Here is a 14350-nt window from a genome sequence, read left to right on the forward strand (position 1 = left end):
AAATTAAAATAGGGGTAAATCCAAAACATGATGTTTTACTTTACAGAAAACTAGCGGGCATGCGCAATTACCTCGACCAAAAAAATTTGACTTTGTCATGATATGATTTGAGTCATTGCCACTAATTTCTGTCATTCAGATTTGTTATATTGGCTTTATGGTTTTGCCAAGTTATTGGTGTTTTGGTCCCCCCACAACATGAACGTGTAATTCAACTGACACTTGAGATAAGGATATGAATTTGAATATTGGTGTTAGCTCCTCATGTTTATGCAAGCAGGACAATTGTCAAAGTGCAACATAACAAAATTGAACAGGGCAATGTTTATTTCACACTGCCTGTTGCACACAACCATACACACACAATTTTTGCACTGAAATCACAACTTGAAGTCACGATTTCAATTCAAAACTTTTTTCAAAATTGTGTGTGGACAGTTGTGTACAACAATGGTGTGCACTAATATTTACCCAATCAAATAAATGTTCATCTAGGAACAAATCACCATCACCATAAGATTATATCTACATAAAGTGAACTAATAACAATATGAGTTCTTAATGAAAAAATAAAAAAATAAAAACCCAAAACCTCACCTCAATAGAAAAAGCCAAAGCCTCCCAGAATTGTATTGGTATCTAGGTAAGTCCCAGACCAGACTCCCAGAATACATTCAAAACTAGGATCAAATCAAATCAATATGCTATTAGTATAGAAAGGTGAAGCATGCCACCAACAAAAGACTTCATGGCCCAATGGATAAGGCGCTGGTCTACGGAACCAGAGATTCTGGGTTCGATCCCCAGTGAAGTCGAAACCCCATATTTTTGGATTCTTTCATTTTTTTTTTGTTTAAACCAAAAACGCTCCGTTTTGTTTTATTAGAATTAAACGGCGTCGTCTCAACCTTTAAGCTTAAAACTCAAAACGCTGAAGCCTAAAGCCATTGATGTTCTCTCTGAAAATCTTCGGCACTGAAACGGTGCGTTTTGTGGCAGTAGAATAGACATGCCGATATCTATTTCTCGTATCGGAAACTCTTTACCCTTTTCCAAGCTCATCAGGTACTCTCAAATCTCTGTTTGGATTCTGAGAAAATGTGGGAAAATATGTTTTTATAAGTACCAGACCTGATTCTATTGACTCATGTTAGGGTTCTGCAATTTCAATTTTTTTTTTTTTTTTTTTTTTTTTTTTGTGTGTGTGTGTGATTTTTGTTTCCGACACTCTCTCTATATGTGGAATATTTTTAATAATAATAGAAGATACATTTTGAAGAACTAGTAAGTGTGAATTCCATGTTTGTAGAATTTGGAGGGCTCCATTTGGGGGCTTTACTGGCTTGTAAAAGTGTGGATTTATATAAGAAATGTGATGTTGTACTACACCGCGTCTCACGTGTTTGAGGAATTGACGCCGGGTCATGAACCCGACATACATTCATGTGATTATGATGTTGCATATAGCCGTTACATAAATATGTCACTTCTTACTAGATGTTGTCATTTTAAAACTATTGCTAACAGTTGTTTTTTTGATGAAGTGAATGTGTGAATTGAAAAAGGGTTAGATTTTTCGTAGAATTTGAAATGATCAATTGGGTCTTTAGTCTTTCCTGGTGTTTTGTATGTTGTGGGATCACATAAGATATGTCATGTCATCACAGAAGATCAACTGTTTTGATGGCTTTGGTTTTGTTTAATTGCTTCTGCTTGACATTTTGGCACCCTGAAGTAGAGTAAGGTATGATAATGACTGCTATATGTTTAAAGAAAAATGTTATGTCCACAATATTTTCACAATAAATTCTATGCGGTATGTTGTTACGGTTGTTATTAGTTTGGTAGAGAAGTAATTTTAGTGGTAGGTTCAAATTTGAAACTATAATAAATAACCACCTATAATTTGTTGTGAAAATGTTGTGAACGTAACACCTCTCATATTTAAATGACCGGAAGGGTGAATGTTTTGTAGAATTTGACGGGCTTCATTGAAGCGTGCATGCATTGTCTAGTTAGCTGCTATGGTTTGGTTTTAAGGTTCTGTTGGATTTCCTTGCTTGAAACTTGGTTCTATCAATGATTTTGATGGCTTCCATGTTGTATTTGAATTGTGCAATGGATTTTTTATTTTCTTATTCTATTTATGCAAGTTATACTCTTAAAAGGATCTAGTGTTTATTCATTTCATATTTTGACTCATTTGTACAAGATGTTTCTTGTTGGTGCAGGCAGCTGGAGCAAGAGATGGAAACTGTGGTAAAGGTTTTGCAGCCTGGACCTTTGGGAATTATAGAACACAAGTTCTCTGCTGAGGAGATACGGGAGGCAGATGCTACAGTTCATAGAGCAGTAGAGAATTGGCAAAGGAATGCAAAGCTAGAACCAAAAAACCATATCTTAAAAGATTTCGTGCATAAGTGAAGCTGTGAAGAGTTACCCAAAAAAGAAAAAAGTGAAAGAAGCTGTGGAGGTTGATTTTGGATAACTAATATTCAGTTAAATATGTAAACTCTTTTCTATGAGAACTCTCTCCGTGGCACCACATCTAAATTTCTCTGCCTTTAAGATGTTCTAATAATTTTCCTGTTAGATACAAACATCTGAATTCAAAATTCTCTTATATGATATTACTAGGATCATACCCAACAATGCCATTTCGCGGTTGGTTCAGGCAAAGAATTTATTTTTTTATAGATCCCGCTTTAAGAATAATTTTTGTAATGGTTTAGGTAAGGTTACCAAATAATTTTGTCAAGCCAAAATAAAATTGGAGATGCTAGACAAATTTTCATAATAAGTCCTTACATTTTTCATTCTCCACCGGAAACACTTGAGGCTCTTCCATGCATATTTTTTACTCTAAGAAAAAGGACAACCTTATTACCCTAAAAGAGTTAACATATAAGATGAATTCAAGTTATACATGGTGTAACTTCATAAGAATTATATCTTTTATAAGTCATAGATTTTTTTTTTTTTTTTTTTTATACAAGATAGAATTTCTACTCTAACCTAATCTAAGTATATATGTGTGTGAAACTCCCTTCTAGAGACTTGAACCCCAACCTTTACCTTCCCCCACACCCCACAAACATTTATATTTGTAGAGTGACCACTACACCAAGGGTGTGCGGTAGTTAAACCATAGATTTCTAAGAAATCTAGTGGTTGAAAAAAACAACATTAAATATTAATACTTTTCATTTTACTACCTAATTAATATTAGCTTTTTTTTTTCTCTTTATTTATTGCCTTCCACTTGATTAAAGGACACTACCATTTTCAATAACCTGCAAACCTCACATATGCTTGAATGAGATTAGAATCTCACGCTAAAGTCAACACAAAAGTTTATGCTTTCTTAGGTCCAAAATTGTTTAGACAAATCCATAGGTAAAAATATAAATAAATAAAAACCAATGTCTCGATAATTAGTAAACATCTACCAAATCAAAATTTACCAATATGAAAATATAAATACAAAATATAAATACTTCACAAACAAAAGACAAATTTATATAAGCAATTGTTGCTCAACATTAATGCTCATTATGTGGACCAATTACGAAAACAACTTTAGCACAATTTACTTACTCATCCCGCCATTATATTTATAGCTTATTTTGGTCCATATTGTCAGTTTGAGTGAAAAAAAGGCATTTCTTTTGGTAAGTTTTATTAAGAGGTAATCTTATAATGGTTTTGTTCTGCGTTAATATAGTTGTTTTTCTCTTAAATATTTAGTTTTGATAATTGGGTGTAGTTTTAACTTTTGTTTCAATCACTGCTTCACATTCTTCCTACTTCTTTAGTTGACTTTTGGGTTCCTTTTTTTTCTTTTCATTTTCTTCTGCTCTTTTTTCTTTTGGTATTGAATCCAGTTTATTGCATTTGAACAGAGATTTTTTTTTTTGAAAAAAAAAATTATTGGGTCTAGTGCTCTATTTGGAAACTGAAAATTTGAGCAAGAATAAAGGTGAATTGCAAATCTGATTGATATTGAAAAAAAAAACAATTTTGGACCCAAGAAGGCGTAAGCTTTTGTGTTGACTTTAGCGTGAGATTCTAATCTCATTCGAGTAGATGTAAGGTTTGCACTTTGTAGGTAATTGAAAATGACAAAACTTAAATACAATATCTTAGATGTTGCTCTTTAAGTTCTCCTTTTAAGATTCAGTCATATGGTTACTTAATTAAAACATATACTTCGATATCATGAGAAAAAAATCCACATAACAGAATCTTAAGAATGAAACATAAGAAACAGCACCTAAGTACTATACCTAAGTCTTGCTCGATTGAAAATAGTAGTGCCCTTTAATCAAGTGGAAGGCGGAGAGAAAAAAAAAAGATTAATATTAATTGGATAGTAAGATGGTAAATATTAACATTTAATGATGTTATTTCAGCCATTAGATCTCTGAGAAATCTATGGCTTATAAAAAATGTAGTAACTCTTATGGAGTTACTCTAAGTGTAACTTGAATCCATCTCATATATATATATATATATATATATATATATATCTTTGGCCTGTCTTTTCCCATGCAATTAACTTATTATTGTTTTGTCATTATCCTTGATCAGATCCGTGGTTGATAAATTTTCAATGCACAATTTCCTGATTTTCAGTGCATATATTAGCAATCATATAACCAAAAGAATCCTAAACTCAATGTGTTACAGCCTCCATAACCATGCAAAAATTCTTGTTTATAAGAACCTACCTTTCTTTTTACTTAACCACTTTTCTTTTCTTTTTCTTTTTTGAAATGTACTACTTTTCAAATACACCTACATCAAATTATTTGTTCTATATTCTATTTTATTAAAAATATATATATATATTTTTTTATTACTTCTTTTTCTTCACACACTACAACCATTATTCATTCTCTTCCTTCAATCTCGTTATACGTAAAGAAAAAGATTTTTTTTTAATAACTAAAATGCAAATGAATAGTGATAACTTTGAATAGGTTTTGCACAATTTTACATAACTATTTTGCACAATCTGATGCAAAGTGCTCACAAAGGGAAGATTTTTGAACAAACTCAAATGCTAAAGCTAGATACAGTTGTTTTATACTTTTAGGGTAAAAGTACTACAATAATTCTCATCTCAATAGTCAGACTTCCACCTTTGATTTCCTAAACTTAAGTACCTATGAGTTTGCCTCTCATCAGTCATCACCACCTACGTTCTCTCACCATAACACTTCAAAATCAGCATTGATTTTCAGAGCAATTAATGGATCAAAATGGAAAGCCTTGGTGATCAACTGTCACTCATTCATCAATTACGACACCACTGTTCTTTCTCTGTTGCAAGTGTGATGGGGTCTGGGTTAGGACTTCTTTTTTTCACAAATCCTTGTATCAGTGTCTGTTTGATATATAAAAATAAAAAGCTATAACTCACTACCTCCTATCGGTGAGATTGTAATCATAACTTTATGATGGCTAATGTTCTTTGACATTTTTTTCAAGATACTTTGCATTTGTTAATTGAAGTTTTGAACTTTGAAAACTACTTTAAAAAATATTTCTCTCTCTATATATTAAAAAAATCCACTTTCATTACATGAAAAAATAAATGAAACCCCATCACCTGCAAGAAATAGGTTTTGTACTTTTCCTCCAGTTAGCATTCATGTAAATAGCAGCAACCACCTCAGGCCTTCTTGACAATGTACAGCAAGTGGGAAACACCTTTAAAGACACTTCCTCAGTTTTATATAAATGTATAAATACTATAACGTATGGAATTCATGGATGTATATAGATGACATGAGATGATGAGTCCAAGTGTGAGGTAAACCAAATTGGTTGGTAGTCCTTAACAGTGCAAAATGAAACTCTACACAATTGAGAGAATTGACTAGTAAAGACTTACAGATCTATAAACAGAAGCACAATTATGCTGCTGAAACCAAATTCAGAAGATAATGAAGAATGGCTCATCTAGGTTTTGCATTAGCTTGAACGACGAACCTCACCACCTTGTCTTGTGCTTCTGCCACCGCTTAAAGGGGAAGAAATTTGACTTGAATGTTGCACTTCAGATAGTGAAACTGGCCCAGTTTGAGAAAAAATTAAACCAACTGAACTACTGGTATTCCCAGAAGAAGGCATTCTGGTTGGATAAGAACCTGAAATCAATTCAGGTCGAAGCTCTGAAGAAGAGGATGAAGGAGCCACAGTAGCTAGCAAAGACCCAACTGTGTAGGGAGCAATTGGGATATCGATGAGAGATGATGCTGATGGACTATATGCCTCCATCGGATGATCAAATTTACATGTTGACCCAAACTTGCAATGACCATTTTGCATGTAGAATGCACAATGTTGCATCCCCTGTTTAAAAAATATGAAACAAATATTAAAAAAATGTTCCAAAAAAATCATTTTGATTTGGAAAGTCTCCACAGCTAAGCACAATTAAAATATAGTCGGAAGCAAGTGATACATTCGCAATTCAAGGCAACAATATGAACATTGGAAACTAAAAATGGTGCAGAAAGAAAATAGTGAATAAAATATTGAAGGCAATCTGTTCATAGCTAATTTGATGTGTAATACATTATTGGGAGACAGATGTTGTGCACATATGAGGTGTAGAGCTTGATAAGTTCAATTCTTTTTTCTTACCCAACAGAGAAGAAGGGGGAGGGGATGTACAAAATAGCAACAAGGTATAATTATGATGAGATTGGTAACCCCTCTTATACTCTCACTCTTCTTCCCTATTACAAGTCATGCCTATAATAATGGAAAGAAATTATCACGAAGTTTCAATAAGATTATCCCGAGGCTCAGCACTTAACAATCCTTATGTTTATACTCACAACTCACAAGGGTGGAGGAGAAGCAATGCGTTCAAGATCCACTAGGGCATACGTATATTTACCAATAAAAAATGAACTATAACATGAAAGCATTTTCAGAAGCAGGAAGTGCTGACAACAACCAAAAAAAAAAATCTGTATTATAGTAGATCTATATATTGAAGAAAGAAACACAATATTTTGTTTTGTATTGCCTTTTTTATTACAACAAACTATTATAATAGCAACATCCACGCAACACAACTGCTCTTGTGAGTTCAACGTGGGTTTTTTCTTCAATACATCAACTTGCCTTACTAGTGCTTTCTCACAGAAATCATCTCATCATAGTCATCTAAACAATTCATCCAGGGCCACTGTAATTTTCTATTACAATGTCTTTTTAACTCACTAACTATTCCTCGTAAAAATAAAAAACAAAGAAATAAACATGATTGTGTCAATCAATTAAAGAGGTCATTCGCAGTTTTTTTTTTTTTTTTTTTTTTTTTTTTTTTTGAGACCACACCCGCTGCCCCACCATGCCCTCCTAATCCAATCAATTCAATTGCTCCAAAACAAAAAATCATATTGCTAACTTACCACCACATACTCTTTCCCTAACTATGATACCAGAAGTCATTTTCATGATGAAGTGATTTCTCAAAACAATTCCAGTCAATGCTAAAGCCCCATTACACAAATTTGCATGCTCTAGATTTTGTGGGAAGCAGTGGGTGTTATTCATGGACCAAACATGCAATGCTATGAAAATAGACACAAGCTAAAATATAAACCGTGTGATTGATGAACAATAGAGCTACCTTTTTGTCATCCTTAATCTAAAATTCAACCAAGCAAAGCAGAACCAATCTATATTCTAACAAATAATTCTTTTTTCTTTTTCTTTTTTATAGCACATATACAGATCAAAATCACTTCTTTAACATACAAGAACAGACATTTTTTTTGATAAGTGACACATACAACTAGTGAGCTATAAGCATGACCTCACTCTCCAACCCACTTCATGGAAGGAAGTTCTATTTAAATTACAGCTCATTGGCAAAATTTCATTATTGACAAAATCCCCCGTTTAATCAAGATATTACCAAATGTCTTGTAGTGCACCCTTCATCAAAATAAAAGGTACTTCTAAGTACAAATTGATATTTACAACTTCATAAGCATTACATGTTCAAAACAAAATGATATTATGATCTACAAAGAAGAAGAATTAGTAAACCCATATTTAGTGGAGAAGCACTAATAACTAATGAGTTATGAGCTTCAAATCAAATGGCACTTTCACCTTACCCATATTTAGTGGAGAAGCACTAATAACTAATGAGTAATGAGCTTCAAATCAATGGCACTTTCACCTTAAACCCATATTTAGTGGAGAAGCACTAATAACTAATGAGTAATGAGCTTCAAATCAAATGGCACTTTCACCTCCAACAAGAATGTAAGATTGTGGGTTCAAAACCCATTCATTGTGTACATAACTTACCAATCAAAAACAAAAGAAAGAAAGAAAAAAACATTTAGTAAAAAAGAAGCAACTTCTCAAACCTAATAAAGTATAATCAAGAAAAAAAAAATTGTGCCAATTCAACAAATGGAATCTTCCTCTTGTAAGTATAAGGTAGAGGGTGAGGTCATGGATTAAAAGCTCACCAGGTGTGTGTGTGTGTGTGTAACTTCACAATCAAAAGAAAATCAAAACAGAAATTTCACTTGCACTGGTACAATGCAAGTTTTCCAGGCATACTAATTGAAACAAGAGACATATATAGTACAGCAAGACGATATGCCTCAAAAATCATTTTCCAGGACTTTGATACAGCCTCAGCCATCAAACATTTTTCTGAACATATTGATATGCTCTATCATTTTGAATTCTTTAAAAAATAGAAAACACTTTACAAGCTAGAAGGGGAAAGTATTGGTCTAAGTGAAACAACTAACATTTCATACCGGACGCAAGGGGAGACCACTGGGACTGAGAACAGTACTGGGAACAACCCGGTCACGAGGATGATGATATCGACAAGATGATCCGAATTTACAGTCCCCTGTTCTCATATAGTACTGGCATTGAGGTTCGCCAGGTCTCTCAGGAAATGACTGTTGATTCTGGTTACTGCTTGAAGGATCAGCTGAAGAGGGGAACGAGGGATAAGGTCTTGCAAGTGCAGGAGTTGATGAAGATAATGGTGTTACTCCATACAGAGGAGTTGGTCCAACTGCAGGTTGAGCACCAGGAGATAGTACAGGGCTGAGAGGTGCCTGCACAAAGTATGCCAATGGCATAAAAAAAAGGTACAAACTTTTGGCATATCTCAATCTCAACATGTAGTTTATAGCATACCGAATAAGGATTCCAACTCTGAATAGGAACAACCCCTGGGGGAAGTAACAGAGGCCCATAAGTTCCTTGCACATAAGAACTAGGTATTAGCGGAGGCCTAGGAACTCTCAAGCTGGTGGATGCACCCCCATACTGGTCAGGCGTAGGAAGCGAAGGAGACTGCACCGGTGGATAAAACTGAGGTGCAGACGCTGGCATTGAGGTGCCAGCTGGTTGAGGATGATGGAATTTACAAGTTAGACCAAATTTGCAGTGCCCCGTTTTCAAATAATAGGAGCATTCTTTCTCACCCTGATGAATACATAAACTGGTGATTCGATTGTACTATACTCAAGATTCCACAACGTATTGATATTAGAGTCTATGTGTGTGCATGGGATAAAGAAAAAAGGAAGTCAAACCGGTCGTAACGGGTATCCATAAATATTTGGTGGAGCTTGGCTCAATGATCCACCTCCATCTTTTGGATGGTGAAATTTGCAGGACGCGCCAAATTTACACGTCCCAGTTTTCAAATAATACTGCACATTAAGTAACAAACACAATAAATATGAAAGGAATATAATGATTCCACAGTATACAAGCCAGATAACAACAATTTTAAGCAGATTCCCCAGGAATCTACATTGTGAAGTTATCAACCATAACAAGCCCATTTAAGTTGCTACAATCCATAATTACAGAACTGCATACCTGACATGCAGGTTCCCCTGGTCGCTCCGGGTACTCCCCTGTAGCTCTTACTGCTTCTGCAACCTATGAAGCATTAATCTCAGTTTACATTTAGAAACCCAATTCTCAAACTTTAATGCTCCACTTACTAGTTAATCCAAAGGAATGAAAACGATTAATCTTTGAAACACAAACTTCTGCTATTTGGCAGTGAGTAAAACAAGAAAAAAAGCCACTGCTTCATCGAGCCAATCACACAAAAAAATCATTCTCAGCCCAGATGAATTTTCATTCTCTAAAAACCAAAACAAAACAAGACAAATAAACAAACAAAAAGGCACATAACACATTAAATTCCAATCTTTACTTCCTTTCTCTATCCTCAAATTCCACAGCAACCAAACAAACACCGACTTTCTGACAAAACTTCTCACAGAATCAGAGTACAACATTCCAATTCTACACAATTAAGCTAGATAACATAACTCATTGCGTCAATAACACCTACAACTTCAAAATCGAGTTCCACAAACACAATAACGAAAACCCACATTAAAAAACACCTCCAATTCTGCACAAATAAGCTAGATAACATAATCCATTGTAGCAATAACAACTAAAAAACTTCGAAATTAAGTTCACTAACACGCACAATATCGAAAACCCACATAAAAAAAAACAAAAAAAAGAGCATAAATTTACAACAGAAAGAGCTCAGTTTTACCGCAGCGCGATCATAAGGGTGATTGTAACGGCATCTACTACCATATCCACAGAACCCAGTTCTCATATAGTACACACAATTGGGTACCCCCTGTCTCTCCGGGTACGATTCACTACCCCTCAACCCCAACTGCCACATCGACTCTACAAATTTCACACACAAACAAAACCTCAAATTAGTATCAATTATCACAAAACCCTAACCACATTGCAAAAACCCTAGAAAAAAGCCCCAAATTCCAAAAAAAAATAATAATAATAAATTTTGAAACTAAATTCGAATTCAAAAAGCGAATGAGGAAGTACCTTCGAGTCCAGTCTCGGTACCAGAAGGGGTCCACTCGGGCTGCTGTTGTTGTTGACCCGATTGGGGCCCATTTCTGGCCGAGTTTCGCCCATACAAGTCCATTTCGAAACGGGTTTCGTTTCTTTTTTTATTTGGGGGGGGGTTTCTGCGTTTCTTGTTTCTTGTTTTGGTTTTGGTTTTGGGTTCTGTACAACGTTCTAACGAGACGTGTGTTGTTGTAGTTTGTTGTTTTGGGTTGTACGAGGAATTCAGTTCTACAATGGTACTATAATGTTGCGGGAGGAACAGAGAGCTCGATCTCTAACTAGAAAAAACGCGTATTGAAGAAGCAGAAGAGAGATTAGTAAGAGTTTTTATTTCTTCTAGGTTTCACTGTAATGGAGCTCTCTCTCTCTCTCTCCTCTCTCTTCTCTCTCTGAGTGTCTTAAAACTGTACGGTCCGGTTTTTGTGCTTTTTAAGCTTTGTGTGTGCGTGTGTCACTTTTTTTAAGATTTTTTATTTATAATTTTTTTTGCATTTTTTTTATTATGTTTGTTAAATATAAAATATCTTCCTCCAATATTCATCTAGATAGGAATATTAGGGAGAAAGTTTGTCAAAAATGACAGATACTTTCATTTTTATATTATCATATAGAAATTTTTATATATATAATTCAACATTAGTTGAGAGGAAGAATTTAAATCCTGATTTATTTGTGATCAATTAAGTTATAATATTCTTAATATTATTATATAAATTTTACATATATATGAAAATAAGATTGTATACGTATTACATTTTTTTGTTATTTATATCTTTCCGTTGTGGTATTTATCAAATTACGAAAACAAAAAAAATAAAAAAAATTTGTATACATGATGGATAAAAAATCATAAAAATACCATCTCACTTAAATATATGTGTTTTTTTTTTTTTTTCAAAGTGCAGATATGTGTTCAATTTATTTTGTTAATTGTTAGTGTTCAAATGCATGAATTGAAGTGCATTGAATAGCTTATTTGAAAAACATTTAATACTTTATTCTGGAAATCCTTTTTTATTTTTTTGGCACGTGTGAGTGTGTTAGTTTTCGTACCCGCCAAAAGGAAGTAAACACTGACTTAGGAAAGGGCAAAAATTGTTTAAAAAGCAAAAATGGGTTTTATAGAATGAATGGATGACCGACACTGTATAAAATTACGAGAATGTCCTTGTCTCACCAACACGTGTGGTGGGATTGGTGGTTTTTACTTTTGGGTACGAAACAAACAAGAAGTGGGGTTTGGTGTTAAACAGAGTTGTGATGGTTAAAGTGGGACAAATGTGTCATTTTGGGGGAGGGTGCTGAGCAGAAAAAGCAAAAAATGCTCCTATTATTGGTCTGTCTTTATTGACAATGAGGAACTTGGTGGTAGTCAATGGCATATTCATTGTGGGCATATTTATAATGGAAAAATTTTAGCACCACCAAATTTTTCACACCTTTTTGCCACAATTATAACGTGAAGTATGATTAATTAAAAAAAATAGTGGATTCATGTATAAACCGTGTAAGTGATTGCTAGAAGGTATTTGATACATGTACTTAAAAACATGTATTTTGTTATTTGAAAATATGTGTGGAAATACGTGTAGGTGAAAAAGTGCGTGAAAATACGTATAATGTTATTTAAAAACTGAAAACATGTGTTTGAGTGAGTATACCAAACGAGACCAATTATTTAGTCTGTCACATCTAAGTTGTGACAAAAAAAAAGTATGGAATTATTCGTTGTTCTATAACTACTTTTTATAATAGGTTCCATCTATTTTGCAAGAAAAAACCTACTTTTTCTATTTTACACATTTATTCAATAAAATATTCTACAAAACACCCACATCAATTTATCTATTCTACACATTTATTCAATAAAATATTCATATCTTTAACATTGTCATCTCTCTCACAGACCCAACACAACCCACACAACCACCATCATCAAGCAACCACCATTATCAACCCAGCCATATGAAATCCAAAAACTCATTCAACCCAACCATATGAAATCCCAAAACCCACTAATCAAACAAAGAATAAAAAATGGATCAAAACCCACTTATCAAGATCGACACCTCGCCCTGAGCAACAGGATCGATGCCTCCGACCTCCCACTATGCAACAAGATCGACACCTCCTTCCTTCCAACCATATCAACCCAAAGGAAAACCAAATCAACCTCATTCAACCCGAAACCCACAAATCAAACAACTAGAAACAAAGGCAAGCGATCAACAATCGGAGAGGCTTCGGCGAGAGATCGGAGTCGGTGATTGGTGGTGGTGGATATACTAAATGGCAATGGCGATCGACGATTGATGGAAGCTAGAGGAAGAAAGATTTATGAGATAAGAGAAAGAGAGAGCTGTGAGCCTGAGAGAGTTGCGTTCTGTGATCTAATGAAATGAGAAAAATGAGCATTGTTAGTGCCACAACTCACCCATGTAACGAGTTGTGATTGATGAAGGGGTGATGGTAGGTCCATGTGGGGACACCCCTCCACCAACCACAACTCACCACATGAGCGAGTTGTGGCACAAGTTGTGCCACCAAAATTATTTGAGAAAAAGAGAGTGAGGTGAGAGTTAGAGGTACAGAGAGGAGAGAGAAACAAATACTAAAATATTAAATACAAGAACTACAGTAACGGTGCATATATGCACAATTACTGTAGCAATAATGCATATTTGCACACTTTTACACTAACTGATGTGGGCATTTTTTTGGTTAATATGTGTAAAATAATGCACTTTTTGTATTTTGCAAGATTTTGCAAGAGCTCATGTGGTTGCCCTTAGTCCATACTAGTTTAAAACTTAAAGACTTTAAAGACATTTTTCTCATCTTCACAAAGAGGGGACCGGAAATTTTTTGCACTAAGTTGTGAGATGAAGTGCCTGTCTTTTCATGTCTTATGTGGCGTGGAGGTTTAATAGTTAGCAAGCAACAAGCGCATGATTGAACCATGAAGATGCTAAGCTTTTTTTTTTTCTTGATATTTATGTGTAATAAGTGGGGTATGATTATGGCTTTGAGTGGAAGGTTCAAAGTTTATGTATTCAATTGCACAATTATGATTCCATCAACATTGATTTAGATTTTTCTAGAGATGGAAAAAAAAGACATTGATTAAGATTTAATCATGTTGGATTGAGACTATTTAGACTTTTTGTGTGAAGTTCTTAACTAAAACCCCCGTCAATTCATTATTAGATGAATGGTTTAAATTTTACCACATTATCAATATTTAAACAAACATTGATTAGCACTACTTTTATATCCTTATTAAGATATTGATGATCATTAAATATGAATTTTGAGGAATTTAAGAAGTACATAATGGAATTATCCTAACATATTATCATGGGCTAAGCAGGATCTATCTTGGTCTTTGCCATGGTACCATGACTCTATGACAAATACT

The 14350-nt window shown here is 34.2% G+C and overlaps 2 protein-coding genes and 1 non-coding gene across 3 annotated transcripts; 2 read left to right on the forward strand and 1 right to left on the reverse strand.

Annotated features, from left to right (window-relative positions):
• The first annotated feature begins 742 nt into the window (after window positions 1-742).
• On the forward strand, window positions 743-815 carry TRNAR-ACG. The gene has a single exon. It is a non-coding gene; the product is annotated as a tRNA-Arg (tRNA).
• Window positions 816-887: 72 nt separating this feature from the next.
• Window positions 888-2673, forward strand: LOC115971900. Its single transcript, XM_031092001.1, has 2 exons — window positions 888-1065; window positions 2232-2673. Exons 1-2 carry the CDS (start codon window positions 1010-1012, stop codon window positions 2422-2424), a joined length of 249 nt encoding a protein of 82 aa, XP_030947861.1. The 5' UTR covers window positions 888-1009; the 3' UTR covers window positions 2425-2673.
• Window positions 2674-5707: 3034 nt separating this feature from the next.
• LOC115971421 (zinc finger CCCH domain-containing protein 32) lies at window positions 5708-11339 on the reverse strand. Its single transcript, XM_031091339.1, has 7 exons — window positions 10906-11339; window positions 10601-10743; window positions 9898-9960; window positions 9606-9725; window positions 9205-9495; window positions 8811-9122; window positions 5708-6360 (listed from the first exon to the last, which is right to left on the reverse strand). The coding sequence occupies exons 1-7, from the start codon at window positions 11006-11008 to the stop codon at window positions 5980-5982; spliced, it is 1413 nt and encodes a 470-aa protein (XP_030947199.1). The 5' UTR covers window positions 11009-11339; the 3' UTR covers window positions 5708-5979.
• Between the last annotated feature and the right edge of the window lie 3011 nt (window positions 11340-14350).

This window comes from Quercus lobata, chromosome 12, assembly GCF_001633185.2.
Source record: "Quercus lobata isolate SW786 chromosome 12, ValleyOak3.0 Primary Assembly, whole genome shotgun sequence".
In the NCBI taxonomy this organism is placed as follows: Eukaryota; Viridiplantae; Streptophyta; class Magnoliopsida; order Fagales; family Fagaceae; genus Quercus; species Quercus lobata.